The sequence below is a fragment of the Myiozetetes cayanensis genome, unplaced genomic scaffold, assembly GCF_022539395.1.
Source record: "Myiozetetes cayanensis isolate MyiCay16 unplaced genomic scaffold, myiCay2020 scf1, whole genome shotgun sequence".
In the NCBI taxonomy this organism is placed as follows: Eukaryota; Metazoa; Chordata; class Aves; order Passeriformes; family Tyrannidae; genus Myiozetetes; species Myiozetetes cayanensis.
Window position 1 is genome coordinate 68,456,968 of NW_026086604.1, and position 16,843 is coordinate 68,473,810.

General features: G+C 35.6%; 1 protein-coding gene across 1 annotated transcript in view; it reads left to right on the forward strand.

The window, feature by feature from the left end:
• Positions 1–16,843, forward strand: part of COBL (cordon-bleu WH2 repeat protein) — a 156,370-nt gene that overhangs the window by 73,588 nt on the left and 65,939 nt on the right. Inside the window, 1 exon segment of the mRNA XM_050321972.1 lies at positions 7,846–8,040. Within this exon segment, the coding sequence (XP_050177929.1) occupies positions 7,846–8,040 (195 nt within the window).

The window sequence follows — 16,843 nt, forward strand, 5'->3', positions numbered from 1 at the left end:
TTGAAGTATCTCCCAATAATTTCAAGTTTCATAGATTTTTAGCTGTATTTCTACAAATTGAGAATCTGGTGAAAAGTGGAATATTAAGTAGAAAATATGTTGGCATGTGTGGTTATGAGCTGAGGTTTGCATTTTTAATATACACTCACATTTGTTCAGAAAAGATTTGTTTTGTAACCTAAGTTTCTTTCATTTGTGTCTAAATAGCTTCAGATTTCAGCCAAACAATTTTTTGTTCCTTCACAGAACACAAAGTGACAGAAATTAAATAAATTATGCATTAGAAAGAATTGTAGCAAATGTATTTTCACTGCATTGAGTTGAGAGGAACTTATTATTCAGTGACAGCTCTGAATCAAAGAAGATGTGTTTCTTTTCTTTTTAATAAATTACTCACTAGTGATTCACTTGGTTCACAGGATACATGCTTTACTGATTACTGCAATGAGTTCAGTATCCAGATTGATAGGAGAGGACACAAATGATCTATGTGTGTGTCTTCCAAATACTGATTGGTTTTCCAAACGTTTTGGTCTTCTCATTAGTACCAGGCAGCATTCTGCCTGCTCCCACCTTCTGACTTGTTGAGACATAGCTACCCTCTTCTGTCAATGCTACTTTCTTTAAGAAATATTAATTTGTTTTAAACACACTGTCCCTTAAACAGAAGAGGTGATACAAACACACAGTGTAAATCCAGTTAACTTGACCTCCCTTCTCTGCATATACTGCTGCAATGGAAAAAAATTCTGCATCCATTTCTCTTTATATTATGACTTCTTCAGGTTGACATGATGACTTCTTCAGATTGACATAAGTGAAATTGAGTAGCAGTAATAAGCAAGAGGTTTTTTAAGCATGAAGAGTAGTCTGACTTGAGAAAATTTGAAGAGTGAAACAGGAAACAGGGGAATTTATTTGGAGGAAATACATTGAATTTTAAGTCACCAGAGATGATTTAAAAACTTCAGTTCTCAAAGCATTGAGGAATCGTATCTGTCCTAAAATCTTGAAAAAATGTAAATGATTTTACAACCTCTGACTTATTTGATTATTGTATATTCATTGTTGAATTCATAGGTTTGCATCCCACTGTTTTATATGTGCCATGATACTTTATTCATTCTTGGAGAACTCAGATTAAAGTTGTGATCTTAGACTTGCAGAATACTGAGGGAGGTAGTATCAGTAGGTACTGATAATAGTAGCTACAGCTGGTCTTACTGCTTCTGATTCTTCATAGTTGCAAGAATTTATAGACATGTTTATGCTTAGCTGAAATGCATGTATTCCCAACCCATGTTTTCTAATCTACTAATGATTTGAGCAAAAGTATTATATTCCTAGTCTTCAAAATAAAATATGTGACAGTTCGTATGAAAAGTAATCAGCTTACTCTGGACTTTTGGTGTATTCATTCAGTATTCATCTGATTTCCAAATGGAAAATGAGTTTTTGATATTGCTTCACTTTTTTTATATGTACTATACACAAGAAGTATAGCAAAAGCTAAGAAAGGTTCTTGGAAGCTCTCTCTAGTTGGGCACCCTCTTTGTTGTCACTGTAATGCATGGGACCAGAGTTAATACCCACCCACACTTGTTCCCTACTGAGAAATTCACAGTGAATCTAAAGCCCTTCATGTGTTTCAGAAAACTTTTCTCCTGGAGGCTTCCATTTTTGTAGTTCCCACCCTTGGGTGGTTGTTCTTTCACCTTTTCTACTGGAAACAAGGTTGGACACCAGAGGAGTTGTGAACATAAATCAGTTGAAGCTGGAAATTAAGGTTGTACTCTTAGCTGTAGAGACATTTTTCATCACATGAGCTTGCCTAACTGAAGACAAGAAGTAATTAGATAAACTTCTAGGAAGGGAAATAGCAGTTAAGGTACAAGGAAAAAAAAATTAATGATAAGGACAGTTAAGAAGAAAAACAGTGTAATTGCAGATGGTGTGGACCTGTGTCATGGGAAAATTTTAGTAACCTCTGCAGTGATAGGTTAGTCATGCTGCTTGAGTGCTGGGAGATAAAGTCAATGACTTTGTAAAGGAGGTGACCTCCTTGCACCTGGCACTGCTAGGACTTCTGATTGACAAACTTTGTACTAAAATAGGAGGAATGTGGTCAGCCACACTGAGGGAGAACTGGCAGCGGCACAGGAGACAGAACGTTCTCAGACGTTTCTGATTCTGGCTGTGTAAGTTCTGGTGTCTACCAAATATGCCCTGACCACAGGATCTGGAACTGCTATCTAGATGCTATAATAGATTAATACAAACTTAAGGTAGCACTGTAGTTGTACAGACTTCAAAGTATAACTCAAAACTTTTACAGTAAAAACTTGAAAGCCTACTTGCCAAACACATAAAATCAACACATGACTGCCTGAGTAAGTTACTGTTGAGGAAATGAAATACTGGCTTATCTTTTACTAATGTGATGTGTAACCAGATAATTTCCTTCCAATAGAAAATGAAATGAGATAATAAAGCAATAAAGTAAATAGCATAAAAATGCTTTTTTTTTTTAATTCAGAGAAGGAAAAGGTTAACATTTTTTTCCTTCTGACTGCAGGCAGCACAAGTGCTTCAGGGAGTACAAAAAACAAACTATTCAGTGTGGCTGGTTAGAAAATCTGAGTTGTCACAAATTTTTGTTTTATTTTTTTGGATTTTTTTAATTATGTCTCCCAGCAATCTCATGACTGCAGTATTATGCTTTAGTTTTGAAGCAGGAGCTTAGATTTATTCAGTTTCAGTGTTGTCAAATCTAATGCTTGTATAAGTAATATCAGTATCATGTCAAGGAAAGCAGCCTCTGAGTTCAGTTTGTGCAGTAGGTCTGACATAACCTGTCTGATTTTATAAATGGCCAGCTGTAATCAGGTGTGGTATCATTCAGAAAAACAATAAAAGTTTGCATTAATGGAGATTAAATGTCCAAGAAGCATAAATGTTTTTGCTCCCACTGAGCTTGTTTGCCTGCTTTAAATCTTACCTTTCCTATTTACCCATGGTACACTTGCAAAAAAATTATATCCTTTATGATACTTTTATTTTTTGGTCTCTGTTTTGGAAAAAATAAAACCCTTACTTTTTGCTGATACATCTGGTACTTTGAGTGCTTAAAAACAGCTCAATTGATTACTTTTGATTTAAAAACTTCTGAGAAGGAAATTGCATAACAAGACTGGGAGTTCAAATATGTGAGTTTTGGCAAAGAGCTGCGGAAGAAAGGCCTGGCTGTAGGAACCTCACAAGAAAAGAACTTGACATTTTGAAAAATTTTTATTGACCGGTGTGAACAGGGAACGGGAAGTCAAATCACTCTCACAGGCAATCTGCAGTCTCTTCCTTGCTGACCTTTAAATACCACTTAGTGTCATCAGAAAATCAAGGAAATGCTAACAACAGGCTTTGAGTAAGAGAGTTATATATGAGGGATATCATTTGAAAACAAACATAAGCTGACTTCCATTTTTATGCACATCTATTTTTGTAAAATGGAATTCTCACAGCAGTACAGTCATATTTTAATAGATTAATCATACATTTATTAATATGACATTAAAATTTTCAGAAGTATTCCTAAGATATCAAAACTTCTGTTTATTTTTGAAAAGGGAGTAGTTTGAAAAAGATGTTTTATAATTTCATTCTAGGTTGATGACCTTGGAACGCAGAATGGCCTCTGCTTTAGGCACTTAATCTGTCATGTGTAGAGTTCAGCAGGCTATGGACTTTGCTGGTCTTGTAAAAAGCTGACTGTTTGGTGTCTTTTGAAAAAGGGACTGGTATGCCTACCTCACCACGTTACTCCGAGCCTTGTTACTTCTGGTTTTTTAACAGTCCCTCTTTACCCTTCGAAAACGTCTTTGAGACCTAAATTTCAATTAGAGAGAGCTAGTAGAAAAAAAAAATCCTAAAATTAAACTGTGCTTAACCCCAAGGAGAACATCTGATACATTAGAACAAAAAAGAATATTCCATAGATTTCAGAAATGTAATGAGGGGAAAAAACTAGCTGGCAAGTTTATCATGAAACAATGGTGAAACCTGAGGGCACCATAAGTAGGTATTGCAGCTGTTTCTTGCCTCTTTCCAAAATCTACTTCACAGAACTGAAATGAACTTTCATCCATGGTTGTGCTTTAGTACATGTTCCAACCCCTTGCTTAACTAGAGTCTAGCCTGACTACTGACCTGTGCTGGTGTATCTGGTTTTGTTCTGGGTTTGCTTTGACTTAATTTAGGAAAAATAAAAACCAGAATTGTTTCTTGCTAGTTTGCATTACTTAATTGCTATTTGAAATGCTAGCAAAGTGCTCTAACACTAGTGGTCTACTAAAGACTGTGATTGTACAAGTTAAGAGACATTTTTTTAAAAGCTTTTTATATAATTAATTTCCATTAATTTCCTTCTTATGAATTTATTTATATTTTTTTCCTTTTCCTCTTTTTTTGTTTCTTTGGTTTTGTTATGAAACAGATTTGGTGAACTCATTTGGATTCTAAGCAGAACATTCATGCTAACCTGTTTGTCAAATGAAACGGAGGATGAGGGCTGACTTTTTTAGCCAGCAACCTTGGCTGCAATTCTTGAGCTTGGCTTTCCTCACTTACACTTCTGTAATTTGAGTAATTCAATTGGTTTTCTGATAAGAAATTAGAAAAACAAGAAATGAGAGATGGTTGGAGTATTTGGCATGTACATATCAAGTCTCTGCAACTTTGCTTGATTAATATTGCATGGTCTTAATAGTTGCCTTGCTAAACTACCTGAAAACCAAACCTCCAAAATCCCATGATTTGGAAAGAAACTGCACTGCATCTAACACAACATAAAATATAATCTAGGTTAGGTATTGTCCCTCTAGATTAGTTTAACAACAAAAGATGAACCATGCCAAAACCACTTGTGTCAGTGTTTTGTGTCCAAGGTTGTTTTTTTTCCTCTTAAAGCTAAGGAAAAGAGCTACACACATGGGAGAGCTTGAAGGTCTGCCTTCAGTTAGACAAAACTCTTATTGCTGAATGAGAGGGCTTTCAAAACTACTTTGAAATTATTGTCATTCCATTCCCTTGGAAGCCACAGTGAGTTTTTATTTTAGGGGAAGTGTCTTTACATGAGCATTCTTGAAATGCTTAGCAGGGGAATAACGGGCTTTATATAAAGACTGGACTTGGAAAAGAGAACACAGATGAATTTCCAAAGTGGTTTTTTTTTTTCTTTCATTAAAGTCTTTTTATTTTAAACTATTTATAGTGTCATGTGAGTATTATATTTTTTCCCCTGTATCTTCTGTTAGGAAATCCAAACTTAAAAGAAAACCCAACCAGCTTTAAAATGCTTAGTTGTTCATCACTGTATTCCTTTACAATGATCTGTTACCTGGAAAAGGATTCTAGTAGCTCTTCAACCACAAGACCTTGAGATAGAATTGAATAGGATATTAATTTTAAACTGCTTATGGCCCATCTTCTTACCAGTACCCTGTATTTGTAGTGCTACTAGGGAAGTCTTAGGGAGTTTTTATTACTTGTATACATCTTTGTCTCTTACTAGAAATTCCTTAACCTTTTTCATCCAGTAAGAAAAAGCAAAGAATTAATACAGTCACTAAAGCATACCTGTAGAATGAACTTTGAAATTATTTTGTCCAGTTGTTTTATAAAAATATGTCAAAAGAAGAGAGTACTTCGTATTTTACCCTGTGAACCCTGTCATTTCTGTAGAGTAAACAAATCTTATTTGATAAAGCCAGGTACAATATGCACTGAGAATGACTTAGAACTTGTAGCTTACAGATGAGATCATTATTTTTTCCACTGCCCAAGAAAAGGCTGTATTTCTTATAAGATTTAGACCTAATGTTTTAAACCCCACCTTCCATTTTGAGCTTTTTTCTTCATTTACTAGAAGGGAAAAGATGCTATTGATGCCATTCAGTTCAGAGAAGTTGGTAATGAAAATGTTGGGGCCAATACTGCTTTAATCCTTCAGTAAAACTCTAGACAGGTAACATGCCCTGTTTGTGCTAAACATATCATTCCAAGGTGAAAGGTACTATGCAATGTGCAACATAAAATTTAACAAAAGCGTCCTATGTCAGTGATGGTTATTTCATGGGTAGTAAATGCAAGATGACACAAATCAGTTTGCATTTCAGTTGCTTTCACAGGAATCTACCTGGAACTTTACCAGGCAGTCAGGAGCCTGTATTAGATACATTCATTAGATATATTCATTTCTCTGTTTTTTAGCTGTTATGCTTCATCAGTGCTTCCTCAACAATCCTAAAATTGTGGTTTTGAGCTTGCTGTCCCATATTTTGAATTTTACCTAAGCTTACCCTTTGCATTCATAGAAAGGAATTATCATGCCATGTCACAAATCAAATTCACTGCAAGTTGCACTCCTACAGATATCCAGATATCCACCAGAATGATGAGAGAGGTGTATAATTGAGGCAAAACATTTTCCATCACTTTCCAGATTGTTGAACTTAGGTTCAAAGAGCTACTTTTTAAATAATTATTATTTTTTTATTTATTAATCAAAAATTATGGCATTTGTGGTGGCCATTATTTCCTGCCAGTATGTACTCTGTGGTTTTGGACAAAATTCCACCAGAAGGCTTTGTGTGTCCTTGGTGGGTGAGTTTTGCAAATGTGGTAGCATGTTCTGTTGTGATAACGACAGCATTATCAACCATTCTCATCAGTCTGTGTTTCCAGAATAACTATTCTGCTCCAGGTCATGGTGAAGTGGTATCAGTGGTGATTTCCACAGATGATATTTCTGGGAAGAAGTTACAGTCTCATAACTTAATTAAACAGTAAAATCTTCAATTTAATATGAAAAGTTTTCTTAATTAAAAACATAAAAAGGTAACTCAGATTTTGAGGGAAAAGTTTTTGCAAGATTTTTATTAGCAGAATTAAAAAAAATTGTATTGAATTTAAGAGTTAAAACTAAAATCAAAATGCACATTTTCAAGCAATCATGTGTACTAGTCTTTCATGTTTGTAGATTTAGTACTATATGACTGCATATATCTTTGTATATTAATATAATAATACATTAAGACCTTGATCTGAAATCCAATAAAATTTTTTCATTGATTTCATTAAGTTTTCAATGAGAACTAAAGTAATTTTTAACATTAAGGAATTATTTTAAAAGTTTTTTGCTTCTCCTTTCATCTGGGCCTCTTAAAATCCAGGGTGATGCCTGTCAGTAGAACTTCTTTTCATCAAGTTAAATCGTTGGTTTTGGTAGATTGTAAGTGATTATGCTTGATTCTGCATGTAAATTAGAAATAGTTTACTGGTAGCAGAATATCTCTTGTGTAAATCTGCAGTGAAGACTAAGGTAAATCAGGCAGATTGATAAGAAAATAGACAAGCCTAGGACGCTGACAGCATTTTATTAACACAACATTCTCATTTAAGAATAAATCTTGCTTCCAGAAGTGTGTAATACTTGTAATTTAAATGCACTGCAAATACATTTGTATAACTGTAATTATGTGTCTTGATGAAGCTTATATTTTAAATAGCAGTTAAATAGCAAGCAGTAGTGTTCCCATCAATACTACTGTTAAACCGCAGTAGGTGCTTATCGTGCCTCCTGTATTATTAAAAGTGCCTGTAAGCTTTGTTCCACTTGACCTTTAGAAGTTTCCAAAAGTTACAGTTTGCAATTCAGCAGGTTTGGCAGAGGTACATACATGATTATTCATATCATTGTTTAAACGGTAACCAGATGTGTCTTGTTTTTCTTCTTTCTTTCCCATTGTTTTTAAAGAGTGATGTTAATCCAAGATGTTAATCCATTTACAGGGTTTTTCCACAGCACCAAATTCCCCTTCGGTGAATTCTCGTTCCAGTGGCCTGGGTCCATCACTGTCCCTTGGTAACATCTCTGGAATGACAGCAAACCCAGAAGTGAAAAAGCGCAGAGCACCTCCTCCACCAGTTGTGACACCAGTGTTGCCGAACGTGGAGGTGAGAGGTCAAGAAAAGACAGCAGCACAGGTAACCATTGACGCCACTGAATGGGCTTCTTTGTCTGGTGTGCTGGGTACCATCATGAGATCTAAAGCCATTCCCAGATATTTTGGCTAGCCACTAACTACAGCTGACCAAAACTTGATCTTACAAAATAAAATTATCAAAAGTCTTGGAGTTGTGTACATATTTACTGATCATTATTGAGACTGCCCCAAGCTTTCTCCCACGTCAAGAATCCTTCTAAATCAGAAACGTTTTGTGAGGCATTAACTAAAAGAAAGAGGGTGAATTAAAAGTAAGGCAGAAAAGCTGGAAAGGTGACTAAGTAAATAAGTGTATAAGGCGACTAAGTATGCTTGTTGGCAAGGGCATTCCTGGAGAATGGGTGACAGTTCTACTGAGTGACAAAAACCTTCAACGTGCTGCTTTGTCCAGATACTCGTGTGTGTGCGCTACTGCCTGTGTCCCTATTGCCAGTGCTATCATGGGATACCAGAGTATCTGTTCTGTTTTCTGAGTTGTTCAGTGTGACCTTTTAAAGCAGTGCTCTGGTTTTGCTTTTATAAAAGGTTACTGTTCCGCAGTAGTTACAAAGAATGAAACAGAAATGGGGGCGAAACTCCTCTCGCTTTTATAGTGACACTCAGGTATGTATGTTACTAAACATGTGCAAGCATGTAAAGTCTGATTCCATCAGCAACAAAGAATATTACGTTATAAATGTAAACTGCAAAAATCAGTGTGTAAAGCTATATATGGATGCCAAATAGGAATGCAAGGAACCAATACCATCAAGGCTGTGTAATGTGGACTGACTCTTACCTGCTTAGGGCTCATCACCTTTGCAGTGGACTGATCTTTGGAAAACAAATTGTCTTAGTGCAAAATGGAGTCAGGAAGGAATCTTAGTTCACCATAGAGGAGGAGGAGGAGTCTAGTGCTCAGTCTCACTGCCTGCAACTTTTTTATTTATCTGCATTAAGACATATGTTAAATGCCTGCTCCAGTGAAGTATTGTGTAAGAAAACTTGATGCACACTCTTATAGGACTGTGGATTTTTTTTTTTTTTCACATTCTTAGGATATCTAAATGTGATTACTGGAACCAGAGCAGTGTTTCGTCTTTCAAAACTGGAATAGGTGTCTGAAATAGAATTCATTTACACACACAGCTGAAGAGAAATAACAGTGTTCTTGCAACATTTGATGCACTTTTTTCCTAAAAAATTCCTGTTGAAATTCCTATTGTGAATATTTTATGAGGTTTTTTTGCATCCATCAGAGTCAAACATTTAAAGTATTTAAGATAAATAGTAATTTTGGACAAAAAATAATATAGCATTATAACTCCTAAATTTGTACAAGCATGGTAATCACAGACTGCATTATTCTGCCATTCTCTTTAGCTGATCTCCCTGAAGTGAGGCACTGAGATTTTAAATTATGATGCACAATAATGCTGAAAATGTAACCCCTCTTAAAACATGTTAACATTTCTATTTTCATCATTGTTGCAAATAGGTTAAACTGCTGGTTTTCTGAAGCCTTTGGAAGAAAAGTATGTGTTCTATTCATTGCAAGTAGCATACAGTACTGCGTCAACTTCAAATTTTCGTAGTCTGAAGGAAAAACTATTTTGAAGAAGGGAAATAATGAAAGTTGTGTCAGAGGATTTTCCATGATGAAGTGCCTTTTGAGCAAAAGTGATGTCCTGTGTAGCTGACAACGCCAACAAAAAGCAGAGTAAATTATGAGTACAAGTGCTAGAGTGTGTTTGGCTGCATTTGTTGAGTAAAGGACGTGTTTCTGAAAATGATGGCATAGGTCAAAATATTAGAGAGTTATAGTGTGTTTCTGAAGCTTCCAGGCTGAACATTGCTTACAGGATGCCATGTAGTTTTAACGGAATGCATGGAGTACAATTGAAATAAAGCACAAGTTTCATGAAGCAGTCAAAAAATGAGGGAAGAGATTAATTGTTTAATATTATGGGGCCAGGTAGCAACAGAGATACTGTTTATAAGGAAAACCAAACAGTTCCATTTTATCTACGTGCAAACTAGCCAGTTTGCTGTGAAAATAGAGTAAAAAATCTCAGGGTGTAAGTTTATTTCTTCAGTTTATGGGAAAGAATTAGCACTGATTTTTTTTCTTTTTAGGGAAGGACGTCAATTCCTTATTAATGGACTTCCTTCCATAAAAAGATAAGATGTTTGTTTAGAAAACTTTATTTATGTGCAACTGTTACTAACAGGAAGATCCTGCAAAAGGGGAACATGTTTGTTTCCAGTGAAGCTAGCACATTAATAGAAAAAGAAAAAGGTGGAATTCTGACCTTCAGAAGGTTTTTTTTCTTTTTTAACTCTTGAGTTCCATAAAATTGTGTAGGAAATCAAATATTGCAGCTGTTTATGAATACCTGTGGTTTGACTTTCCAAACTAATAAGCCCATTTTTTTAATGTTAATTAACATTGTTATGTTCCAGGCCATTCAAACACAGATGATTCTTTAGGAATATGTATCTCATCTCCCTGCCTAGTGGTTACAATCAGAAATTCCCATGTGTATGAAGACTAGGGTGTTTTAATTTATGCTGTACGTTTAGATTCTCTCTACTCACTTTTCTGGGTGAGTGACTTACTGCAATATAATTTTACCATATTGCAGCTTTTGTTACTGTGGAGCTTAAAATAATTTATCTCCTTGTGGATACGGCCTCTGCAGTAACTTAGTTTTATTGCAGCAATGTTAGTTTTCTCTGTGTATTTGAAGGTAGTTCCCTCTGTTTTAAATCTCTAGAAAATACTCATGTCTGTCCAGGGTGTGCTGAACATGCACTAAGTAGTTTGCAAAAGAATTCAGAGTCAAAGAAAAGAGTCTACAGATTTCTTCCCTGGAGACTTCCCCTGGTTTTTTTTAAATATCTTCCAAGTGACACTATTTAGAATGAGAAGTCACGTGAAAAAAATCTTCTTCAAAAGACCCAGGCTATGTAACAATTCCCATATGAAATTCAGGAGGTCTGATGCTTAAGAAGCAAGGAGGTCCCCTCCTTTCTGAAGTTGCAACATGGAGCCCACACCATCCAAAGAGTAGATCAGAACAGTGTAGGGGTGAACTAAAACTGAACACCCTTTACAGACAGTCTCTGTTGTCTGTCACAGTGCTCTAGATGATGTGCTAGAAGACTTTGGGGCCATCTTAGGGTGGGCATACTGTAAACTGATTCCCCTACACCCCACCAAAAGCATGCACCATATAGACAAAATATAAGAGAAGACCTGTATGAGTCTAACATTGTAGACAGAGTACACAGAGGAAAGCCACATGTGAAATCTGACAGGATTACACATTTCTCCTTAGAGGCTTGTTCAGTGACTTTTTTAATAAAAAACAGAAGTGTGTTTTTCTTGGAAAAAACTACCCTTTTGGAAGAACCTGGAAGAACTCTCAAAGTCAAGAGTATTGTGTGCTGCAAGTCAGTTTATGAGAATAATTAATTTTTCATTTTTTTTAACATGTATGGGGAAATACAGAAGTTGAAGTGAGGGGGATGATAAAGATGGCCTCAGGGACTTTTTCGAGAGGCTCTTCTATGAAAAGGAGTGGTTTATTAAAAAAAAGATCATGAGGCTTTTTGGAGACAACATAGAATTAGATGAGGGCTCTTCAGTGCCTTCATGAATGTACTAGCTCTGATGTCAACTTCAGAAGTCAGAAGTTCAACTTGTAGACCGTGATAAACGAACTGTGTGCTATCTCAGCTTCTGAGATTTTCAGAACAGAAGCACTGTCTCACAATATATAGATGTAACAGGAGGTATCTGGGATTTGTTACTAGCCAGTCAAATTCCTGTACTAATAGAAGAATAGGACAATATATCAGATACAATATTCTAACATTTGTTTCATAGACTTTAATCTTAGTTGTTATGTGTCAAGACAATGGGCTTATATAAAAAATGTATTATTGTTTTTAATGCAGGTGAAGAACTGTACTCACACTTTTAGAAGATTGCATTATAAACCAACACAATTTCCAGGTTTATTTTCATGTTTGTATAGTCTCCTGTATGTTGCTATAATCAAACTAATATACGGAATATACATTTTTGCCCTGCTTCTTATGTTCCTTTCTCATCTCCATTTAGGTCTCAGACTCGGGTTGCTGAAGATGGTTATTGACTCTGAATTCTTGGTCAAGGCTGTAACTTTAGAGCAGAATACTTGCACCCAGTTTTTTATCAAGCCTAATGTTTTTTCACCACTTATAACTTAATCATTAAAGAGCCTTACTCACATGAATAAGAAGGAATATTGCAGCCAAAGAGAGCTTACTCAGATCATTGCTGGCAGTTTTCTTTCTTGTTGCACACTGTTAAAATAAACAAATTTTGTACCTAAATGGCAAATTTAGCTTTAAGACAATCATTTTAATGGGAGCAAATGTAAATGAGACTTTTATATCTTCCCTGGAGAAAATAAGATACACTAAAAATTTGCCAAATTTCCTTCTTACATAGAAGATATTTTCAGTAATTGCTATATTTTTGCCATCTTGATGATTTCTTATACTGACCGCCATATAGGGTGGCTTTTTTTTTTTTTTTTTCTTTCTTTTTCATGTGTTTCTGTGTTGGACATAGGAGTGCTGCAGAGCTAGCAGGACCGTGGGTTAGGCATCCTAGACATTTAGTACCATTTTCCTGCCTTTGGTAGGGTTGCCTTTCTCACAGCAGAATTTGTATCACAGTACTGTTCACTGTCCTTTTATTCATAAACTAATATAAATAGAATGTAACAGGGATTGAAAGCTTATGTCCCTCTTGTTTGAGCATATTAACCAGTGTGTCAAAAGGACAAAAAGTATTCTAGTGAAATGTCCTTCTGGAAGCCATTGAATTCATGCCCATATGCAGGCAACTCCGAAATACTTTAAATGACATTGCAAATGAGCACAGCGTGTAGTGAAAACATTCCTGGAATTCATTCTGCTGGCAAGAACCATAGAATAATATTCAAGTAGTAAAAGTAAAGGACAGGTGATGAAGGAAATACATTTATTAATAATTTTACATTGAAATAATAATTAACATACTAAATTTCTTCAAAGAATTATTAAACCATAGGGTCATCCAAATTTTCAGAATCAGTCCCTGAATTTACAGTTCTCAGATATCCCATGTGTATGCTACAGGCATGGACTTGGAAGCCACTTGGAACTGTGACTCATTATCTTCTTTAGAAGTAAGATGTATTTTAAAACGGTGGCCAAGATTTTCAGAAATGGTTAGCTCAGCTGTCCGTAATTAGGAAGCTGAGTTTGGAGCTTGATGTTTTCTGAACTTTTAAGATGTCAGAAGCTACGTTTGGTTGCTCAGCAACTCAGTATCTGGCCACTGTGATTTTAATATCATATTATTTTTCACTGTGCCACCTTCTGTTGCAAAAGGAGTTTAAATTGAGATTGTTAGTATAAAAATTTGACCAAAGCAAACATTTCTTCCACTAATGTCCCCCCAGCACAGCAGGGTTTTTTGCAGTTATCTTTTATGCAAGTTTCACAGAGTGATAACCACTCTTCCGCCTTCTTTTAACTGAAGGCCACAGATTTGTGGTTAGCCAGCTGCAAGGATAATGTTGATCGGTATGAAATCACATTGTTACTGCTGTTCTCCTCAGGCTTTCAAAATTAATTATTTCCCTGCAAATTAAACCCTAAAGTGATGAATACGGGTCCTGTAGGAACAGTGTAGACTGAGTTTTTGGTATGTACATCTGTGTCAGTAGGGATGCCATCAGCAGAGCTCTCTGTCTGTGTGCCTTGTGAGTCCTGAATTTGCTTTGTCCAGTGTATTTCAAATAAATCTGGTATGTCAAATCATAACACTCCTACAGTTAGCTTTCCTTATGAGAAACAGCCAAGTGGTTAGGAAAAAAGAATCTGTGTTTGTGTGGATGACAGCCTTTTTTTCTCACATATTTTCTTGGACTATGAAAATGGTCACTTTATGGAAGAGGCATGATACCAGCGGGGACTGCAATTGTATGGAAGTTGAGGGACAGAAGAATCACAGCTGAATGAGAACATCTACCACAGCTGCTTACAGAACTGAGATGTATCGTAGGCAGATGTCTAAAACCCCCTTTATTAACATTACCTCTAGAAACAGTGCTCTCACCAGCTTACTGTCTTCTACCTCTTCCTTTGTGCATCTTCTGTAATTTATTGTTGTCATAATTTCCCTCTGATCAGTCCTGTTTCCCAAAAGGAGAAGTTTCCAATTAGTTTATATTTACCTAGTTGGTTAATCCTAGTTGTGGAAATTATTGTAGTCGTACTTAGAGGAAGGGTTTGCTTGGTTTTCGTACTGAGGCAGGATAGGTTTATGCTGTAGGTATTTTCTTCCCTTCTACTTTGTACTTTATTTCTGTACTATTGTATAAGGTGAAAGGTAATGAGCAGTTCATGGGGGGCATCTGACAGTTGTATTCTGTTTTAATAAGAAACCCAGAATTCAGCAAAAGGGTGGATGGACTCAGATTAGTTATCTCCCTTTCATAGGTTACACCTAAGCCAGAAATGTCTACTAGAAGTCAACAAGATATGAATGCATGTTTTTTTTATCATCTTTCAGAGAGGAAGGGAGGTTTCTTTTGACTAAGAGGTCTTCTGGGTGAGGTCTTCTCAACCTTTTTCTTATGACACATTTCCTTTCTCTCTTAAGTGTTCTGTGAATGTATTTTTGTTTTACTTTGTTTTGGTTTGGGGTTTTTTTGTGGAGCATCCAGAAATCTGCTTTGAGAGAAACAGATTTTTTTTCACATTCTGAGGAAGGATGCAATGAATCAGTTTCTGCTGTAGGAAAAAGCTGTTTTTCAAAATCTATCTTTTACTTTTACAAAATATTGCGTCTTCTAGGTCACTTCTCAGGTTTTGTAAGTTTGCCAAGGATACGAAAGCAGGATTTTTTCCAAAGGAGAAGGGAGAACACTTTTTAATCAGGGAGACTGACTTTTTAATTTGTTTAAAAATGTTGATTAGAAGTTAATTAATGACTAAGTTTGTACGTCTTCCTAATTTTTCTGGTTCAGTTTTCTTTTTGAGCACAAAGGCCTGAAAATGTGAATGGTGCATGTTATTTTTAAAAGTTTCTTTGCCTTTATTAATTAACTAAGGATGCCATGAGTGTTAGCTGTGATCTCCAGTGTTTGTGGCAGACTTGTTAAAATCCTCAGGCAGTATATGATATCTCTTGACAGCATTTTTGTGGTGAGGGCAGGGATATTGAATCTTTATTAAAGATACTCTTTCTCTAGGACACTATTCAAGTGCCTAAGCTATGTAAGCCTTAAAGAAGGAACATAGTTTTTGTATTAGAGTTTGGATATTAGGTGCTGGAGTGCACATTTACTGGTGTACACTGCCAGATTAAGAAGCTGGGGCCTTCCTGCACAATTGGCAAGGGGCAGTATTTTGATAAGGTCAAAGAATATCTGTGTCTATCTCTGTGTTGATATAGATAAATAGATAATTATTGATAAACTGTTTAAAAATGGAGATTACATTTATTTCTTTGTGTTTCAGATGAAATTCATTTAGCAATTGCTTGTTTTGGATATACTAGGCTGTAAATACTGCATGGTAATTACAAAATTACAAAACTTTCCGTTAGGCTTTTAGCACCTACATCTTTTTGGTGCTTTTATTCCAGTCGTTCTGTCTGAAATTTTGTTTAGAAGCTTGTTTATTTCATTTATGCATTTCTATACATGTTGAGAGTTTATGAATATGATGGCATCTTTTTTCCTTTGCTCATAAAAACATATAGAAATAATTTATTTTGTCTTACTATTTGGCCAGAGGGTTGTCTGCTATTTACCTAGGATGGTAAAACAGTTCAACTTTGCTTTACATTTTTCACAGGTTAAGGTTGCTGACATAGGCAGATAATCAACATCAAGCTTGTATAATAACAGTTAAGGAATACATTTTAGTTCCTGTGTCTAAGGACCACACTCTAGTTCCTTTGAGCAGCAATTGTGCAAATTGTTCTCAAGATTATGCACTGGAGACTGCAATGCTATCTGAAATAGAAAAGATTGTGTAAAATAACTATCAACTGTAGCTGTACTAAGTCTCTTTCTACTATGTGGAGCAAAGAAATAGAGAAAAAAATTACTGAATAGTATTGCTAAATGCTACTGATGCCACATTCTGGGTGTTCATGAAGAAATTCAGAGACAAAAGTTGAAAAGTGGAGTTGGTGTTTGCAAAGTATAAGGGAAGATAAAATTATAAGCCTCTTCATGTGGCTTCTATATTGGAAAATTTACTAGAAATATAATAGAGAATTTAATAGTAGAGAATTTAGCTAGTTATATCTTTGTAAAGATAATGAATAGGATAAGTGTAGCTTTAGTAAAACAGAAATCCTTCTTTACAACTCCCTTAAAGTGCTCTTGATGCATTCAGCAAACAGATGGATATGTGTGATCTGGTTGATACAATCTGTCTGGGTTTCCACAGAGCTTCCAAGTTACCCCATGAGGAATTTCTTGAGGAAAATAAGTCTCCATTCCATAATGAGGGAGGTCATTTTACTCTTAAATAACTGACACTAAAGAAAAGAGAAAAGGAATTGCAAGTTAGGAGTAAATGATCCTCTCATCTCGTAGTGGAATGTTGCAGCAGCTTTAGAGTATTTGAGGACCAATGTTCATCATATTAAGTGACCTGGGAATAAAAACAGTAAAGCAACAAAGTTTATTGATCCTGCTTAAGTTATCCAGCTAGTAAGGACCAAGACTGAGAATGATGAGCAG